We start from the raw sequence: 21,000 nt of genomic DNA on the forward strand, positions 1-21,000 counted from the left end.
CTGGGTTAGAGAAGGGAGAAATGGGAGGCCGGAAATTTAATAAGCCATTTCCTGTGGGAGTTAAGCAAAAACTTGCATTCAGTAGGAATGTAAAGAATGTAAAGATAAAGAAAAAAATAAAATCCAGTGAGGCATTAGATAAGTAGACTTGTGAGCAAGATGGTGGCTTATTAGAGATGGAGACGAGGGCTAAAAAGTTCCCAACTAAGGGACTGAATAAATGATGGTGAGAACTAGTTTAATGGTAGAATGATGATGAAGACGGTTTGGTGCATATGGGCTTGGACAGGCAGTACATTCTCAGAAGGGGATATCAAGCAGGCAGTCCTAAATGTGACACCATAGTTCATGAGGAAAACTTAGGGCCCGAAAATTTACTCAAGCTTCTGGAGTAGATGAAATTGCAAAAAGACAGCAAGGACAGTGGAGAAATGGACCTTCTAGAGAGATACTTAAATCCTCATGCAAAACATGTGTTTAGCCAACAGGTTTGTAAAATTTTAAAAATTTAAATTTATTAGGATTTATTAGTAACACAATTACACAGAATAAAGTTCAGGAATTCACCAATGATGGTCACCAAGATGTGCTTCTTTGTGGCTTTTTAAACAGTATTTCTCATGATTCAAATTTATTCTTAGTACAGGTGAATCTCATACATAGCTTCACGATATGGATGTTACAGGTCTTTCATCGGTAAAATTAATGAGAACATATCTTTTGTGAAAGGCACATAAAGAATCTAAACTAACACATTTAAGAAAAGTGTGATAACTTCAAATTTCTTTACAAAGAAGAAAAACGAATCCCCAAAATAGAACAGGTGAAAATGTAGTCTGTGGTTACCCCCACACACACATACGTACACATACACGTCAAGAAATACACTCCAACAAAATGACAGCACATAACTCAACTTAGAAAGTACTTATCCACAGAGCTTACTGAAGGACTTCTTCAAGATGAAGACACAAAACAGAAGGAGCGTAGGGAATGCTGTTCATGTTGTTGAAATGAGGTCACAGAGACACATTGTGAAGAATCAAAAGAAAAGGCTATCAAAATTCAATATCGAGCTGACATTTAAGACTTATTTCAGGATACATACAGTCACTGACTTTATTAAATACTACTACTCATTTTCTAAGTGTAATTGCCCATTTCAGACTCAGAAATAATAGTATAATTTAAAAAGATTAACTCAAGCAAGTGGAGGAACTCTGAATAGTCTAAGGGAAAAAAGTAATTTTAGTATAGTGTGATAATTAAATTTGAAACAAGTTATACATATGAATTTAAAGCTTGCATTATATCAGCAGCAGAATAATCAAAGGTCTTTCTTGTTATCTTCCAAATAAGGAACTATCATGTGTTCTAGGTACAAGGGATTTCCCAAAGGAAATACACAAATGAATGTCTCAAAATTCATTATGCTGACATATTTTTTAACCCACAAAATGCTCTCGATAATCCACCTAAACTTAGTTATAAATAAAAATGTAGTTATTTAAAGTGTATAAAAATTAATCTGGCATCACCTTTTAAGGAAATGCATGAATACCATCCAAATATTAAAATTCAAAGTGAAAACAAACCAACTGAATAAAAATTAAGTGTTTACAGTAAGTCTAAGAGTATATCCTCAAAAATCTGAAATTTTTAGTTTTTCAAACCAAATTCAATATAGAATCAGATCAGCATGCACTCTTAAAAGAAAAATTAAAATGCATACAATGTTTACATAACTGACCCAAAGGCAGGTATAGTCATCCTCTGAAGAACATTTCAGTAAAACACATTGAATTTAAAGAACAAATCATGTTATTAAAATAGTCTGTGCAATGTTTGTACAAATAACTTTAGAATTATAAGTATACATATAATCAAGATAAGGACTGCAATGTTTCCTATTTTTAATTACTGTACTTAAAAATTTACAGGACAGGAACATAAATAAAGCTGTTTAAAACTGGCAAACAAAGTAATAGTCTGTCATTCAGTACAAAGTACCTAATATTTCTGATATTACCAAAGCCATCACGCTAGAATCTTAAGTTGCCACTCTTAAAGCCTAAAAGTAGTGTGGAAAACTAAAGTTATAAATACATGTATACATACATTTGCATATTTACACTTACGCAGAAATCATCAATACACTAGAGCCGAGCGTTAACACTGCCCTTAGTTTCACACTGCAGGACCACTTCTCACATTTAAGAAAGGTCCTTCTGCTCCTTTCAGTTAAAAAAAGACACAACAGAACAACTTTGGTCAGGTCCCAGATGCATTTGCCGTATACTACATTCCCGTGTTGCTGCAAGACTCTAGTTTAGAGAGATCCCCATATAAGCACTCATTTGGTTTGAAAATGCATTTTTTTCCCCATTAACTGCAAAACTTAGAAGAGACCACAATCTTTTAGATTATTTTTTATGATGACATCTGTTACAGCATCAAAAACAAACTGCACATTCTTAGTATCTGTGGCACATGTGAAGTGGGTGTATATCTCCTTTGTGTCCTTTCTTTTATTGAGGTCTTCAAACTGACACTGAATATATGCAGCTGCCTCTTCATATGTGTTTGAGCCTGAGATGGGAAAAGGCAAGAAAAACACAAGGCGAAGAGTTAAAATGAGTGCATGGTTAAGCAAAATGGACCTGCAAATACTGAAGTCTGTTTCATACATACAAAATATGTGGATTCTGTCCCTGTATTTTTCCTTTGGGGATAAGAGAAATGATTTCTTCTAAATGAAAAATACCCAATGTTAATTACTTTTTCATGACTGTCAGTCAGCCTTTCAAAGAAACCCTACAATCAAAAGCATGGTATTCCAGGTTCCCCAGGGTCTCTGTCCCTGCCAGATTCAAGCACCAGATCTCCCTTTCTTCTCCCTTATAAGCTCCATCCCAATACTGAGCCAACTCTCCCTGAGGGTGGCATGTAATTTACTTTCTAACCTAGTGGTTGATCAAGGAATGTTGGCTGAATGCTGATCAGAACTTTTTATTCCCTTTTCTCTATACATATCAATTAGCTTTTCCCATTTTTCTTTATTCAAAAATTGTACATGGGTCTACAATGTGGCTTATGGCCATGAGCTTAAAGACTTCTGAGTACAAGAACTGAGGAAGTAGTCCGTATCTAAAGACAATCACACACATACTCCACGAGGCAGCCATAGGGTCTCAATGTGCCCTTGACAGAGCCACAGACAAATGTTCATCAGAAGACCTGTAAAAGACTATTCATGGCAGAACCAACTTCAAGGTTAGGAAACAACCCCCAAGCTCATTAGCAGCACACTGGCAAATAAAGCTGTGTAGCTGCACAATGAGTTTCCAGACAGTAATGAGAATTGATAAAGTACTATTGCTATGCACAGCATGAAGGAGGTCCAGAACCACATTGCGGAACAAGCCAGACACAGAGAGTATATAACTGTATGATTCAACTGATGTTTGGAAAAAGATGGAAAACAATCAAAATTGATAAAAAATGATGAAAGTCATAATTACGTGCACGCGTGCGCGCGTGTGTGTGTGTGTGTGTGTGTGTATGGAGGGTGGGGGTTGTAACTGCTTAAGACTGGGAGGAGCATGACAGGGTTTCTGGGGACCTGGTAATATTCAGTTTCTTGATCTAAATGGTGAATATATCTGCATTTTCATTTTTTAAAATTCAGTGAGCTTCACATTTATGCTAAGTGTGCACGTATGTATATATTTTATATATGTACATATACAATACCTCAAAAATGGTCCTTCTGGAAAAAAAAAAAACCTCTCTTTTGCAGTAATAACAAAATTACTTGCTTGGCTTCAGGGTCCCGTTAGCCTGCTTGGTAAAGCTATTCCGAGACCCTCTCTCCCCCATCTGTGGCTCATGACGTGTCAGGCAGGACCCTATACACCAACTCCCACCTGTGATACTAAGTGCTTTCCCTCCACTTTCCGTATCTTGGCTTTTGTAAAGAATGCTGCCAACAGATGTGGCGGTGCAAGTGTTTTCATTCTTTTTGGAAATATTCCCAGGAGTTGAATTGCCAGATCGTATTCCAATTTTTATTTTTTGTGGGACTCTCCATACTATTTACCATAGTGGCTGTACCAATTTACAGTCTCACCAACAGTGCAAGAGGGTTTCCTCCTCTCTACGTCCTCACCACACTTGTTTCTTTGATAATACCTGTTCTAACAGGTGAAGTGATAGCTCACTGTGGTTTTGATTTGCATTTCCCTGATGATTAGTGATTGTAAGCCCCTCTTCATGGACCTGCCGACCATCTGTATGTCTTCTTTGGAAAAATGTCTATTCAAAGCCTCTAGCCATATTTTAGTGTTTTACTATTGAGCTGAAGGTCTTGATAGGTTTTCAGTATTAATCGTTATCAGATACATAATTTGCAAATATCTTCTCCCATTCCATAGGTTGACTTTTCATTTTGTTGATGGTTTCCTTTGCTGTGTAAAAGCTCTACAGTTTGATGTGGTCCTACTTGTATATTTTTTGCTTTTGTTGTCTTTAATTTTGATATTAGATCCAAAACAGCATCACCAAGACCAATATCTCAGAGCCACTGCTTGTTTTCTTTCAGGAGTTTTATGATTTGGAGTCTTAATTTTAAGTCTTTGATCCATTTTAAGTTCATTTTTGTGTATGGTGTAATACTGTGGTCCAGTTTTCCCAGCACAATTTTTTTAAGAAACTGCCTTTTCCTCAGTGTGTGCTCTTGGCTCCTATGTTGTAAATTTTTTTTATCATATGTGTGTGGGTTTTCTTCTAGAGTTTCTATTCTGTTCCTCAGACATATGTGTCTATTTTTATACCAATGCCATATTGTGTTGATTACTACAGCTTTATAATATAGTTGAAAATCAGGGAACATGCTGACTCTGGCTCTGTTCTTTCTCAAGATTGCTTTGGCTATTTGGGTTCTTTTGTGGTTCCACACAAATTTTATGATTGTTTATACTGTTTCTGTGGGAAAACAAAATGCCATTGGAATTTTGATAGGGACTGCACTGTACCCACAGATTGCTCTGGGTTGTAGAGGTATTTTAACAGTATTTTTCCATGAACATGGAATATCTTTCCATTTATTTAGGTCTTCTTCTACTTCTCTTATCAATGTCTTGTAGTTTTCAGTGTAGAGATATTTATTTATTCCTAGGTATTAATTTATTTATTCCTCAAATTTATTCCTAGGTATTAATGCGGTTGTAAATATTATTTTAATTTCTTTCTGATACTTCATTACTAGTGTATGGAAATGCAAAATATTTCTGTGTATATACTGTGTATCCTGCAATTTGACTGAATTCATTGATTAGTTTAATAGGTGTTTGGTAAAGTCTTTAGAGTTTCATATATATCTGTCATGTGTAAATAGTGATGGTATTCCTTCTTCCTTTCCGGTATGGATGCCTTTTATTTCTTGTCAAACTGCTCTGGATAGCACTTCTAATACTATGTTGAATAAAAGCGGCGAGACAAAGATTCCTTGTTTTGTTCCTGATCTTAGTGGATTGCAGTTTTTCACTGTTGGAAGTATGATGTTAACTGCGGGTTTATAATGTATAACCTTTATATGCTGAGGTACATTCCCTCTGCACCCACTTTGCTGAGCTTTTATCATAAGTGAATGTTGAATTTTGTCAAAGGGTTTTTCTGCATTTGAGATAAGACTTTTTAATTTTAAGGTGGTATATCATGTTGATTTGCAAATGTTAAACTACTCTTGTGTCCCTGGAATAAACCCCACTACATCATGGTGTATGATCCTTTGAACAGATTGCTGAATTGTTTGCTAATATTTCATTGAGGATTTCTGCATTCATGTTCATTAGGGATATTGGCCTATAATTTTCTTATGTCATCCTTGTCTGGTTTTGGTATTGGGGTTATGCTGTCCTCATAAAATGAGTGTGGAAGTGTTCCCTCCTCCTCCATTTTTTTGCAAGAGTTTTAGAAGGTCTAGTATGTATTCTTCTGTAAATGGTGGTAGGATACACCAGTAAAGCCACTTGGTAATGGACTTACTTATTGGGAAGTTATGATTATGAAGTAATTGGTCTGAACAGATTTTCTATTTCTTCATGACACAGTCCTGGTAGGTTGTATGTTTCTAGGAATTTTTATACTTTTTCTAGATTGTTAAAATAAGTTTACATTTTAATGTAACTCAGGTTGCTAGCAGACTACCATATACTTTACAAATCAAAATTTAATTTATTAAATCACAATAAGGTTGATATTCTGAATTCCTAAAGCAATAAACTGTGTCTTATGGATAGAAGTTAATGCAAGCTGTCAATTAAAAATATGCTTTGGGAAAACAGCTTGCACTGAGTGCATAGCTCAACTTGCTGTATATATTATGGGTAGCTAGTCTGCTCCGTGCCAAGAGCTACAAGATATATGAATAAACTCATGAGCACATTTCTCATCTGATTTTAATTAAGATTGGCAAGGATGTGGTGGGAGGGTGACAGAACTTTTCTCCATGCGCTAGAACCGTCATGTATAAAGGCAGGGATAGGTGATAACCTGGGTCACGAATGGAGACCTGAAGCACTGAAAGGGAGATAGAAGAGATTTGAGAAAACAAATCCCATGAGTTTAGTTTGAGTTTCAGGGGCTAAAAAGCTGTACATATTCAACAAGCAGCTGGAAATGGAAGCCTGAGGCTCTAGAGAGAAATGAGAATCGACCTTGGAATATAACATGTTGAGAATAAACAAGACTATGAAAGGAGAGTGCGCTCAAGGATCAGAGGTTGCAGATGGAATGTGGTGAAATGCCAACATATGGATATTTAAGCAGAAGAGGGGGAAAGCGGAGCAGGCAGTGGTAGAGAGAAACCAACCACATAGTTTAGAGGCCATACAGGCTTCTTCCGTGGAAAGCCAACAGTCGTGGGAATTAAACGGTGCAGCAAACAGTGCTTGCAGTGCTGCAGCGGAATCAAAACTCAGGATTATCGTGACAAGTCCTCATTGCACGCCCTAACCCTGGGCACATGAGGAAATTACGTGACAACATGAGAAATATTCTTGGCGGCTCTGAAATCCCTACTGGTATGTGGTATTTATGGATTCATGTGAGCACTCTGGTAGTATTAGCACAGAATGGCTACTTGATAATAGAAAATGACAAAAATAAACTGGAAGATGAAAGTATAGGCAAAACTGAGGCATCCTGGTTCTGGCTAACGTCAAATTTGGAGGCAGAACTATAATTTTATTCCCAAGAAGCACTACAATGTTTCAGAACAAGGTGACCAGATACTATGACTTTCAAAAAGAAAAATGTTTAAAAGTAAACAACTATATGAAATAATTATGAAGTCTAACCCTGGAGTACACATCGAAAAACCCTGTAATAATGAATAGCGTGATTCTATTTGTCAAAGAACCTTCCCCTTTGGTTCTAGTGTGGATTTAATTGTGGGGGTCTGGCTGTTAAGGGTCTGGGTGCAGGAGTGCCACAGACGTGGGTCTGGACGGTCACTGAGCTCCAGGGTTCTCACCTGCAGGAGACAGATGTGAAGGCACTGCCATCACAGAGCTGTTTTATCAGTGACTGTGACAGGGCAGTAAATATTCATTGTACAATGTACTTACTCCCTGTAAGACTGAAATTGTGTTTATAATGAAACAAGTTCTTGAGACTTTAAAAAAAAAAAAAAAAAGGTGGCACAGGTCAGGTTCCCTGTTCAGCAGGGAATCTGCTTTTCCCGCTGCTCTTCCCTTGGCTTGTACACACTCTCTCTCCCCCTCTGTCTCTAGCAAAAGTAAGTAAGTAAATAAATAAATATATAAAATCTTAAAAAAAAAGAAAAGTCTTAAAAGAAAGGATGGAGTGAGGGTGAATAACTTGTATCAATTAGCTAAATGAACCAAAACCTATAAACCAGTGGTAGTCAAACTCTTTTTATTTGAGGCACAGAGTTCTCCTCATTAAAATAAAATCTTATTCAGAAACCCAAAATGTAAACCAGATTAACAACAAAGTCACTTGACTTTAATAAAAGAGATGCTGTGTGCATGTCCTGGTGGCAGAGAGAAATGTCTCCATTTCTGGGACCCACTTTTCAAATGCAGCCCAAGAGGTTCCAAGAAACACAACTAAAACCAAGTTTTAACTCAACTTCTGATTTCACAAATGGAGTACTGAGACCCAGGTAAATTAATGGCCTTGTTCAAGATCAAAGAGCTCATCATCGGAGGCCAGGACTGTCGCTCAGGCATGCGAACCATTTCCTGCCGCAGGGAAGTGACAGGACCATTAACAGTCTCATTACCAGTGCTAGGATTTCTTGCGAACCTTTGCCTGACTCCCCTGAAAAGTTAAGTAATTTCACAGATTCCTTCTTCAGTATATCCCCTACAATTACAGCTCATGTTCCTTTGTAGTAACATGCTGCACTGCTTTAGGGGTATATCGGTGTTTGAGATTCGGCTGTGTGCACAGACCTGTCTTAGGGTGCGTCACACATACCTGACAGGAGATCTGGTCCCTGGATAAAAAAACCAGTATTTTAAGTTTCTGAAGACTTGGAGTAATCACAGAAAACGATCTTAACAGCTTTTCCATACAACTATGCTATTTTCAATCATCTTAGCTACACCTCAAGAAACTATCTGTCCTTGAGCATAGTTTAATAATCTCCCTTAAAGGTAAGAGTTATTAAGGCAAAGACTCAAAATCTATAACTGAAATTTTGCATTAGGGGGACATTCCCTAGAGATCCATGATTTGACAAGTTATCCACAGAGAGCAGCATACCTGCGTATTCTGGATAGCAAATAGTGAGAGGGCTCTTTTTGATTTTTTCTTCGAAGAGATCCTTCTTGTTTAGAAAAAGTATAATAGAAGTATCTGTAAACCATTTGTTGTTGCATATGCTGTCGAACAACTTCATGCTTTCATGCATTCGATTCTGTAACAGAAAAGAATATTATCTGTCATGAGGGCAAGGATTTGGAGAAGCACTACTTTTTAAAAAGCACTAAAATAAAACAGAGTTTAGTCAGCTGAAACCCCACGTACCATAAAAATACATTCCTGCCATTTAGGGACAAGGACACTTGATTACAGGTGAGGTGCATGTGTTTTGCACTCCACCGGTGCTCATGGAGTGTCCACCACGGGTCACTGGGCCTGGGGACCCCCGGCTTCGGGACCCTGCAGTGTACAGCTGCCGAGTGCTAACATCTGAGGAGAGACCTCGCTGCTACGGGGGGAATCAAAGTTTCCATTAAAAGACAAGGAGAGGTTTTGTAAAGATTAATAAATTAAACTGAGCAAGCTGAGACACTATTAGCCCAATACTCTAAAGATAATGGTGTATCAGGGAAGGAAACCTCCAATCTTGTTTCCAGCCCTTCCTAGTACCTGTGTTTTCTAAAAGGGCATGGATACATTTTAGAGTGCCAAATTGAGAGAAATGGATGTATGATGGGATCGTGTACCTACTGCCCTGTAATTGTATGTGCCTGATTTTAAAAACACAAAAGTGACATTGTGAGCTCTTTCCCCCACCCCCCAGTGTGTACTAACATTAATTTAAAATGCCAGAATTTTAAATTTCTATTTAAAAATATTTCCTCTAACGGTATGTTGGAACACATCTGAAAATTACACATCAATAGCAAAGTATAACCTGGATCAAAGATAACCAGCTGACAGAAGTAACATTTAAGAAAAATGAGCCTTGGACTCTTATGGGAACTAACTTTACTTTCAGACATTATGTAGAGAACCACATACAGGAAATGCACAGTTAAGCACAGAGGGTTGAAGTGAGATTAACTATCAGTCTTTTCATCTTTTGGGGGTCTGTGCTTCTTGAGTGAGTATACTTCCCTTTTATTACAAAAACAGAAGAGCTAGAGAGAGAGAGAAAAAAACAAAACAAAAAAAAGGCCTGAACTTTCAAATAATTCATGCACTAAGAAGAATTACTCAAGAATTTTTCTCAGAAAAAATTCTTGGCAACATCTCCAGCCCTTCAGATTTCACACTTAATCTTCAACAGTAGCTCTACTTGCCATTTCTTCATCTTCAGCTAGAACCAGGTCATAGTCACTGAGCGCCACACAGAAGATGATGGCGGTCACTCCTTCAAAGCAATGGATCCATTTCTTCCGCTCAGATCTCTGTCCTCCCACATCAAACATTCTGGAAGAGAAGCAATGCATTGGACATCACATTAAATGTCCAAAAGCTCTGGGGGGTTCTATAACATCATCAAAAAAGCTCCAAATTGCAGGGAGATGTGGGATGGAAAGAAAGGAGAACATTACAGGAGGAAAATGATGTCAGAAACTGGTTTTCAAAAAGGGAAAAAAAGTCTGTTTTTTAAAAACTGTTGATTGAAAACAAAGCCCAAAATACCCTCAAAAAACAACACATTCATTAACATATGAGAACACTTAGATCGGAACATTAAAGCAGAAACGAATGAGTGGACTGCACTATGAGTAAACATTGAGAAGTCATAGGAAGCAGCCGGCAATGCGGAGATAATAGGGCATATTCAATTTGACAAAGTCACAGAACATTAGAGGCAGAGGACACAGTCCCCTCTTCCCACTACAGAATGCTTCCTCTCTCTCAGAGGCAACAAGTAGGACTCTGACATGGAGAAGAAACCTTGTTCCATAAGAAAAAGCTGAGCAACAGGGGGGGAAAAGGTTGCCTAAATTAACAAGTAAAACCATGGTATAGAAACAAAAATAAGAGATGGGATGGATCAGTGGGTTAAGACTACTAACAGTCTTAAAATTTAGAGTAAAAAACAAAGTAGTTCTACAATATACCATAGTAGACCATTATAGCTTAGTGCAGGGTAGTAACACAAACTGTATATAGACAATGATCTTTTCCTTATAAGAGTATATTAAGTTAAGCAAAAGTTGAAATTCACATATTGTTATGCAACCTAGAAATAACCACTTATATAATGGAAACACGATGCAAACTGGTACATTCTAAAAGGGTCCATTTATCTCGATGGTGCACTAATTAAAACAGTCCCTATTTAATTCTCAGGCAAAAAGAATTTCCCTGCAGAGTAGCGCTGGCCTATAAACCAAATCTGAGTGCATCAACTAATATTGTTAAGTGTCCTTCATTCTATTGGGTTAGTTAGCGAATTGTTAAGTGTGCTACATCACAAAATGATTCTACCACACAATGAATTAATATGGGTGGGACACAAAAAAGAGAGCTGGTAATAAAGATCAAATAAGAACAAAATAAAAGAACTTAAAATGATTACCCATTTGTTAAGCTGCCAAGAACACGAGTTGAAAATAAGCTTACCGAAAAGACTATTCAATAACTCCTCTGATCAAATGGCACATATATCCCGATTACTCAATGTAAAATAATAACCAAACCAAACCCATCCCATCCCACAATTTCCTTCTGTGGTGGTGAGTTTTATGTGTCAATTTGGCCATGAAGCTAGTCAAACACTGACGTAAGTGCTGCTGTGAGGGTATTTTATCACCGTAGTTAACATCTCTAATTGGTGGTCTTTCAGTAAAGAAGAGCTATCCCGGCTGATGTGGGCAGACTTCATCCAAACAGCTGAAAGGCCTTAAGAACAAAAACAGGTCTCACAGAAGGAAAAGAAATTCTACCTCAAGACTGCAGCATCAGTTCCTGTCCAAGCCTGCACCTGCCAGCCCCCATGGTCCTAGAAGTCAATTCCTTGGAAGGGACATGAAGTGACTGTAGAATTGAGTAAGAGGGAGAGGCTAGAAGAATCTTGACTTACTCAACAGAAAAAGCCCAGATTGCTCTGATAAGATGGTCGGTTAGAAACACAGACATAGAAGGTAATAATTTTGGAGATATTCTTATCTTAGGGGATATTTTATCATCATGAACATAATGTTGGGAGGTATTTGAATATTAAAGATGTTTTTGATGAGTTCTCAAAAGGAACTCAAAAGGAGAAAAGGTAATCATTTGCAAAGTCCCAAAATCTTCGCTAGACTGTGCTCTAGTGCTGGGTGTTAGGGGATGAACTAGAATATTAGTTGAGGAAATTTCCAAGCAAAGTGTGCAGGGTATGGTTTTGCTTCTCTCCTTGTTGCTATAGTAAAATATAAGAGGAATGAGAGAGAAACTGACAAAGGAGCCATTAAGCCAAGAGGAACCAGAGAAGGCCATGTGACACAAGAACACCAAGGATTTCTGACCACAACCAGAAGCAGGAAGAAGCAAGAGGATTCTTCCCTAGAGCCTTCAGAAAAGGACAGTCCTGCTGACATGTTGTTTTCAAAGTTCTAGGCTCCAGAACTACGAAAAAATAAATTTGTTGTTTTATGCCATCTACCTTATAGAAATTTGTTAAAGCAAGGTGGAAGGGGATATATTCATTTCCTAGGGCTGCTGTATTTTTCACGATAGCAATTACCTCCTGATAATTATATTTATTTCATCTCCCCCTGCCCCTGCTTCCCAACAATGTAGAGACAAAGACTTTGTCGTACTTCATCAATATTTGTTGAATGAATGAATGAACTCTATCTACAGAATATTTTAAAATACCTTCAAGCAATAACAGACGAGCTTTACAAAATTCAAGATCTAGGTCTTCCAGCTATGCTGTGGAAATGTTAAAGGTAAGAGAGCTTTAACTTGATGAAATCAAGTAATTTAACTACACACAAAAAAATCTCTAATTTAGAAACAAAGAACCTTTCATCTAAACCAGTACTTCTCAAACGCTAGTATAAAACAGAATCACCCGAGGGATAAAGTTGATGCTGCAGATCTGGGAACCATACTTTTGAATCACTGGTGTAATTCCTTAGCCAAGGAGCAAAAATGACTAAAATCTGATGTTACAAATGATTGTGCCTAAGGCATTATTTCTTTTTCACACATACGTTAGAATTATCTTTAAATTCTGAACTATTTTTTTAACCAAAAACTGAAGAAAATTATAATACATTCTGCTTCACATGAAGAGATTAGACTTTTTTCTAGCATCAAATAGTGGAATGAATTTGAGTTTCCTTAGGTTTTATTTTTAGGGGGAGAAGGAAAAGGTGCAGGGGAATACTGAACATTCTGAAATGTTATGACTTTCTTCAGACTGTGACCTAACAATTCTGGGACCCAGACTGACTGGTACAAAGCTAGCTGACCATATAAGTCTATCAGCCTTATAACATACTCCAAAACCCATTTCACATTTATAGTACTATAAAAAAGGAAGACACATTTGTCTTATAATTTTATAATAGAAGGGGTATTCCAATTTTGTATTTGGCAAAATTATTAGAGTAAAACTATTGATTTCTTAAAGCAAAATAATCCATGTAGACACTTTCTACAAATGCCTAGTCACAAAAGTGATAATATAGATTCTTAAATTATAATGCTTGATTGCCTCATTTTGAATTTAATTCCAATCATACCAAAACTAAGTGAAACTGTTAAAATAAAACAATGAATTATAATACTAAGACACACTCAAGAGTTCCCAGTAGACTTATTCTAAGTAGATTTCTGCCCTCATTCTTCTGAGGCTCATTTAACATACAAAAAGCCAAGTTAGAACCATATGTTAGCAATGATAGTAATTTAACAGAATTCAAATCCAAAATAAGATAAAGTTTATCTCAAGTTCCTGACAAACCTATGTTCAAGGCAGCAAGTGAAAACAGTACCTAAACACGTCCTGTGAAATTCTACCTCACCCAAGGAGACTAGAGATGAATGGACTTCTGGGGAGCAGCATGCTGCGAGCTGGCTTTACTGAATCCCAGCCCTTCTGTAATGACGAAATGACAACTCTGAGAAACCGAGGCTGGAAGGGAAGAGTATGGTCTGGCAGGTGAATGTTTAAGGTGAATCGAACCAAGACTGAAAGTGAATTTTATACAGACTGCCTAAAGTGCTGAATGACTGCACATATCCTCATCGACAGAGCTCTTCATTTCCCATTTAGGCAATAACCTCATTTGTGTTTACACCTCTGACAACGGGCAAGATGGCAATGCTCTGTGCCAAGAACCTTAACCAAATGTCCACTTTACCTACTAGGGTAACCTGACTCAAAAAGTTGCTCTTGTTAACCCCCAACTCCATGCATTTTCTCCTCAGACTACATTTGTTAGAGCACAGTCATTGCTTGAACAATCAACATTTGCTTTTTTAAAATAAGGCATTTAAAATAAAGCAAAAAGGAAAAATATATGTACATATCAATCAAAGTAAAAAAAAAAAAAAAAAAAACGAGAAAACTCTGAAGGCTCATTTTGACTGTGAGTTTCCTTAAAATTATTTTGTAACTTTAAGATAAATATGACAATAGTTCCCAGATCAATGCCATCTAAATACCAGACTATTTAAATATTAATGTTTTACTATTCCCAGCTTTGGTCATCTAATATCCTAGAAACAGTAAACAGATTAAAAGACAGTAAATGATTTTGGTAAGAGCTATTGCTAGCAGCCAAAAAATGTCCACTGACAGCTTAAAAACTAGTGAAGCAGGGAAGAATTTAAAGATTTAAAGCAGATGAAAAACTTGATCATGTATTAAAGTACAAAATTACATGGTCAGATAAAGTAGTTATAATCTATAATTCTGTTTTTTAAAAAGCAGCACAATGTTTGGGGTTTTTTTGGAGAGAAGCTGCCATAGAAAATTAAAATTCAATTTCAGTTTTCTGGAAAATTCAATTACATGAACCAGTGAATATGGGATAAATTAGTGACAAATGATAGTAACAAATGTACCTAAGATACTTATGGAAAGGGGGTGCCTGGGTGGCTCAGTCTTGATTTCAGATCAGGTTATTATTTCAGGGTTGTGAGATCAAGCCCTACTACTATTTTCTCTCTCCCTCTCCCACCCCGTCATTCGCACCCATGCTCACGTGCGTGTGCTTGCTCTCTCTGAAGTAAATACTCATAGAAGGAATCCTAAGTACAGTTGCATATATGTAACTGTACTTCCACAACTTATTAACAGTGAGCTTCTTTACGAATATTTTTAATCTTCGACTAGAAATCTTTTAATGCTTTCAGAAGCTCTGCTTTATTATAACTGTTTCAAAGCATTAAACTGAAGCAAATTCCAACAGATTTTTTTCATACTTTAAAAAAAGAGTAACATAGATCTGTACATTAGTGCTTCACTGAACTTCCCTGAGTCTAGTTCATTCCAAAATGAGTGTATTGGACAAAACGAGCTCCAAGATCCCTTGCGTTTCAAAAAGTTACAATTCAGTGCTTCTCTGCTCAAACCTCAGTAATTCAATATTTGGTACACACTCCAAATTAAATGGCATTTTTCATCATGAAAAAGTGCAAACATGTTTGCATGAATAAAAATTTTCATGAAAAATTTTAAGGTACTCTTGATTTTTAATATTTCCATAAATAAGCAGATAATCAATAAAATTCTTTTTTTAACCTAAGAATATATAACAATATTTTCTCCAAATATACAATAGGAGAACAATTATTTTCCATTTAGAAATAAAAGGCCAACTATTTTATTTAAATCACTCTGAAAAATATAGACAAGAGATCTGCATGGCCATTTTTTCTTAAATATATAAATATTCCTCCTAAGAATGTTTCTTGTCCCCTTTCACTCAAAATATTTTGTCCAGTCACCTAAGAAGAATGTTTTGTAATTTCTAGCTCTGTTTTTAAAAACTTATTAATTCTACCACATTTCTTTACTAAACAAAGTGTTTGATACCTATATTTGTTAAATGATATGCTTTGAAGCTACTCACTTAAAATGAAGATCTTTGAAAGTAAAATGGGTTTCAACAATTCCTGTCGTTTTCACTCTGGTTCTGAGAACATCCTGCTGAGTTGGGATATAATTTGGTTGTGCTATTCTGTCCAAGTCATTCAAATAGCTGAGGAAATAAACAAAACAATATGCTAATAGTTAATACAGCCATTAAAGATAATCTATACCAAGGAGTAAAACATTTTGATTCATACAGGATTCTAAATTATTAGACATTTTTACATTTCTGTGTAATGATATAATATAACCAATTTGTTTATATGTTATGCAATTCCCATTGAAATGAAAATTTTTATACTTCTCCAGCCATAAAGCTCTTTTAACATTTTCTAGGTATTGTGTACTTTGCTTTCCCAGGACATGAATTAGTAATTGTCCTTGTTGGAAACAACGTGGGGAGGCATCCCTACAGTGTTTTCTGATACCAGAGTGGAGTGGTCAAAGACAAGTTAGAAATACATCTATGTCTATTACAGTGAGGCACCAACGACTACAGCTTTAATTGCTATTATCCTCTGAATCTCTTCCTTAGCCATTTAGAACAGGCCTTGCAAACAAAAGGAGCTCAATAAATATTTGATTCATAGAGATGGAGCTGAAAAGCTATCCAAACACTGAATTAGGAATCAAAAGTGTTTTAGAAAGTTACATCTAAGTATGTGATAATGATACTAGGATTCGTAGAAGATAGCTTGAGTTACACATATTGTATTTATTGAACTGAGAAATAATACTATCTTACTGTTGCACTGGTGATAATCCCCCAGTACTTTAGTGGGTGTTTTTAATTACACATATATAATGTTATACATTATCGTAAGAAAATCTAATTTAATAAACAACTAAACAGGTCATGGCAATATTTTACTAATTGTCCCTCTGAAGCAGTGTGTTACTCTTCTTTAAAATGTGCTCTGATTACTCAGATGCATTTCTTTGCTTAAAATTGCTACAGTTCTAATAGTCTCTCAAAACAATACACGTTGTATTTCAGCAAGATAATTAAGAAAGACAGTCATCATGAAAAATTCCCAATTGTTTTAAATGATCATGAATTTAAAGCAAATAGGTGGCTAGATAGTCCTAAATTGCAACTTGGCAGCATCCCCCCACCTCTAGTCCAAAAACTCAGAAATCAAAATGCACTGTGACCACTATGGAAAAACATATTATGACTTCCTTCATTCTTGAAAAATGCTCCATTATTGCTGTCTTAAGGTCAGAACTATTACTGATGAAATACTGGGGAGCCCACATGACTTATTTATCTCAGTGTACACCCACACATGTGAGCACAGGAAACAAGTCTTGGTCATTAGCCTGCGTGGTCCAGGAAGTCGACCACATGGGGAAATTGATGTCAGTCGATTATTCCTCAGAAGCACCCCTTATTTACTGAAAAAGCTCCCCTTGCTGGGCTCAGCTCGAGCAACCTTCTCAACTAACAGTGATTCCCATTTAGATCTTTCTGCAGGTGCTGGTGGTGCCAAAGCAAATAATGTGGTCTAAGAGCTGTGTTCTTGCTGTAAATAATTTTCTTCTAATTTCTCTTCTAGCCTCTGTATAGTGTATTCATTCCTTCATCATTAAACAAGGGCACAGCGAATGGCAACTATGTGCCAGGCAAAAGAGAAAGAACAGAGGGTGAGAACAGACCTGACTGAATTTACAGTGTAGTGTCAGAGATAGAAAACAATCCTTTCAATACAAATACAAATCACGTTACCTCAAAATGTACAAATGTGAGTGCTCTAAAAGAATTATTTTGTATTATTAGTATATAAAACAGGAAGACAAAGACATAGTCTGTGAGTCATGGGATATACAGACTCAAGAAACGATGATACCAGTTGGAGAGGGGAGCTACGTGCTGGGTAACACGTTACATCCACATGTATAAAATACCTACGAAATAATGTATGTGGTTTACACGCTGTAAAGCACTAAACATACAGATTAGGAAACAGCAAAATAAATATTGGTATGGGTTACACACTAAGGCGTATTACTTACTCCTTCACACGGAATCACTCACGGAACACGTGCCGAGCACTCTTGCTGTGTACCCAGTGACCTGCAGCCGCGTGATCACCAGCAAGAACCGCCCCCATCTGTCTGTCTGTTCACTGTGCTCAAGTGCGTGCATTTAGCAGACCGCATTACTAATCACCATCTTCTATCTTACCCTCAACGTTCCTGAACACCAATGGCTTGGTCAAGGAAAGGAGTAACATGCAAAGTAAAATGAGTGCACAGCACACGTTTTAAAACTAATTAATGCTACTCCTATCCAACATTTTTGAGTATGTATGCTACATTATGGGAACAAATACATGATTTTTTTTTTTAACTGTAGCTAGATTACCAAGCAGAAAGCTCCCTGACCAGGTTTTATCACAACTTGATTTATGAGCTTTCTGTAGCCACCACCTAGAAAATCAGGGCAGATTCTTCTTACAAAATACTATACTTAGCTATCTGTAAACAAGGTCTGATACAACAGGGCACATACAACTGACAACTTTCAAGCTTAGAGTACTTTACTCCATGAGAAAACATCTTGGGGTCAACACACACACCTTCAAAAGGGGTACCTCTCATGCAAGGTGCCTGTCACTGGACAAACAATTCTTCTCAGGCACTATTAGCATAATGAAAAGAACCACACCACATACCCTCCCCTTGGGCTAGTCCCAGGCAAACTAGAGATATACCCAAATTTTCAGTGAACTTTGCAAAGTTCCAATTTCTTGGAAACACTCCGCAAATAGTCCATTCTGCATGTTTCAATGAGAGTTACATAAGCTTTGAGTCTCTTGAGACACTTCTGGACACAAAGGAAGTAGCAGCAATGCTATCTACAAACACAAAAAACATGAAAGTCTTCAAATACCATCATCCAGAATATCCTGAGTTTTACAAGAACGTGTCAGCCAATTCTGCAATAACACTGACTGGGAGGTATATTTGACTTGCAAGTAATTATTCATGATAGTTTAGTTCTGAAGTTATGATTACTTACTATGCTGCAGAATCATTAAGCTGGTACTCTCGGGATCTGTTGAAACAGGCTTGTACACCACTATCTTTCCACAATCTCTTTATAACTCCAGCAAGTTCTGCAGTCATAAAGCCTTCTTCAGCAGCTCCAGCAAGCACAAAGAGTTGGCGGGCATCATCCTGAACATTCAAAGACCATTTTTTTTTTTTTTTTCAAAGTAGAAAGGGCAGACATTATAGATGAAAAGTACAAAGGAAGGCATTACAGATTTACCAAAAGACACAAGGCTGAAATTTCCTTCATTTCTCATTGGGGTCATGACTTTTGTTTCTCTGAAGCACCACTTAAAAAAAATTGGCTTAACTTAAAGTGCATAATCTTAAATCACGTGTCTATGTTTCGTAACATTAGTAATAGCTGTCAAGGCACTAGGAAACTGGAAGAATGACCTACACCTACACCTACAGTTCATGAGGGGACACGTGAGCCAACTCTGCACTGTCATGCAGTTTGTGGTGCACCGACAGTGATCAGTTTTGGACACAGAAGAATAGTGTATGCCCTACCCCTCCCACCCAAAATGTTTCTCAGAAGCACACTAATACCATTAGAGATTATTTTAAAATAGAATCTCATTAAATGTTGGCTTTCCGATAGTTTCTACAGAAGCAAAAGAAATTCAGAGGGGAAAAACCAACGTGGAGTAAGAAAAAGTTTCACAGAATGATCTGAAATTTTCTAGAGACCCTAAAGTGTGTGTACATTAAAATCAGTGGGCCAGGAGGTGGGAACAGGTGTTTGTTAATGCAGGCACAGGAAACAAAAAACACAGGTATGAAGCAGAAATACAACACATGTTGAAGACAGCATGCAAAATATTTTAAATGAAGGACTGCTGCATATCAAGTTAATTAAATTTTCCTTAAGTTTTGAGACTACAAATACTTAAATCATTCTGATCCATAAGTAATCAAGCACATTAGGTTAGGGCTGTCAAAGGAAATATAACATGAGACACTGATGCAATTCTAAATTTTCTACTAACCATGTATTTTTTTTAAGAAGGTAGAATGTAACAAGATACTTCAACCTATACATAAATGTTTCAAAATGTAATCAAGATAAAATTATTGAGATAATTCATATTTTTATTTATATTTCATCTTCAAAATCTGGCATTTCTTTTATACAGATAGCACATCCCAATTCTGCTTAGATACATTTTTTATTTATTTATTTATTTATTTATTTATTTAGAGATACATTTTCAATAGTCTATAAAACTACAGTGCTGGATAACACAACTCCAGTTTTCAGGTAAAAACATAGTTAATCCAAAAATAGGGGAGATGTGAAGTTGCTAACTTCACAGAGGTTCCCTGTACCCTAAGACTTATAATTTATGTTAATTGGGTGGACAATCCCTCATTTTTCTCAAGGGGCGTTTTCCCAAAGTACTATGGTAAATGTTTATAAAGTGATGACACACATAATGACAAGGCATATAGTAGAGAAATTTTTGGTGACACAGGAGAGCAAAGAGTACTAGCTGATAGTATGAATTCATTCTGCTGCCAATCTGTGAAAGTTTTTTTTTTTCCCAGATAGAACCCATAGTGAAAAATAATTAAGTAACTCAGTATGGGAACATATTATTCAAGCATATGTTTCCCTTTTTAGTAAATCACAAGAGAAATGCATGCAAGCAAGTAACACATGTACAACAGCCTTAATTAAAAAAAAAAACCAACATAATATAGTTTCAAGTCACTTTAGCTCCACTTACCTAACCACAGTAAACAACTATTTACTTTTTCAAATAATTACCTTATATGAGAAATTTCTAAATTTGGTCATTAACTAAATAACATCAAACATTATTTTCTCTATCCATTTCAGAGAAGTACTTTTCACTTAGTAATTTTAATCAGCTTGCCTTATGATATATTTATTCAATTTCAATACAATTTCTTTTTTTTTTTTTAAAGATTTTTTATTTATTTATCAGAGGGGCGGGGGGAGAGCAAGCACAGGCAGACAGAATGGCAGGCAGAGGCAGAGGGAGAAGCAGGCTCCCTGCTGAGAAAGGAGCCCGATGTGGGACTCGATCCCAGGACGCCGGGATCGTGACCCGAGCCGAAGGCAGATGCTCAACCAACTGAGCCACCCAGGCATCCCTCAATACAATTTC

General features: G+C 36.6%; 1 protein-coding gene and 1 long non-coding RNA gene across 6 annotated transcripts in view; one reads left to right on the forward strand and one right to left on the reverse strand.

Annotated features, from left to right (window-relative positions):
- Positions 1–15,753, forward strand: part of LOC309844737 — a 56,100-nt gene extending 40,347 nt beyond the window's left edge. For 3 of the 4 annotated variants that reach the window (XR_014300858.1, XR_014300860.1, XR_014300861.1), the window contains one exon: positions 11,558–15,753. This is a non-coding gene — a long non-coding RNA (uncharacterized lncRNA). The remainder of the gene's footprint in view (positions 1–11,557) is intronic. The other variant, XR_014300859.1, reaches the window with a different exon arrangement.
- GNAI1 (G protein subunit alpha i1) overlaps positions 490–21,000 on the reverse strand; it is an 82,001-nt gene continuing 61,490 nt past the window's right edge. For both annotated transcript variants that reach the window (XM_082691926.1, XM_082691927.1), the window contains exons 4-8: positions 18,831–18,988; positions 15,786–15,914; positions 10,059–10,188; positions 8,794–8,947; positions 490–2,589 (exon numbers count right to left, since the gene is read on the reverse strand). In XM_082691926.1, the coding sequence (XP_082548052.1) occupies positions 2,399–2,589; positions 8,794–8,947; positions 10,059–10,188; positions 15,786–15,914; positions 18,831–18,988 (762 nt within the window). In that variant the 3' untranslated portion in view covers positions 490–2,398. The remainder of the gene's footprint in view (positions 2,590–8,793; positions 8,948–10,058; positions 10,189–15,785; positions 15,915–18,830; positions 18,989–21,000) is intronic.

This window comes from Mustela nivalis (genome assembly GCF_964662115.1).
Source record: "Mustela nivalis genome assembly, chromosome: 12".
NCBI classification, from domain to species: domain Eukaryota; kingdom Metazoa; phylum Chordata; class Mammalia; order Carnivora; family Mustelidae; genus Mustela; species Mustela nivalis.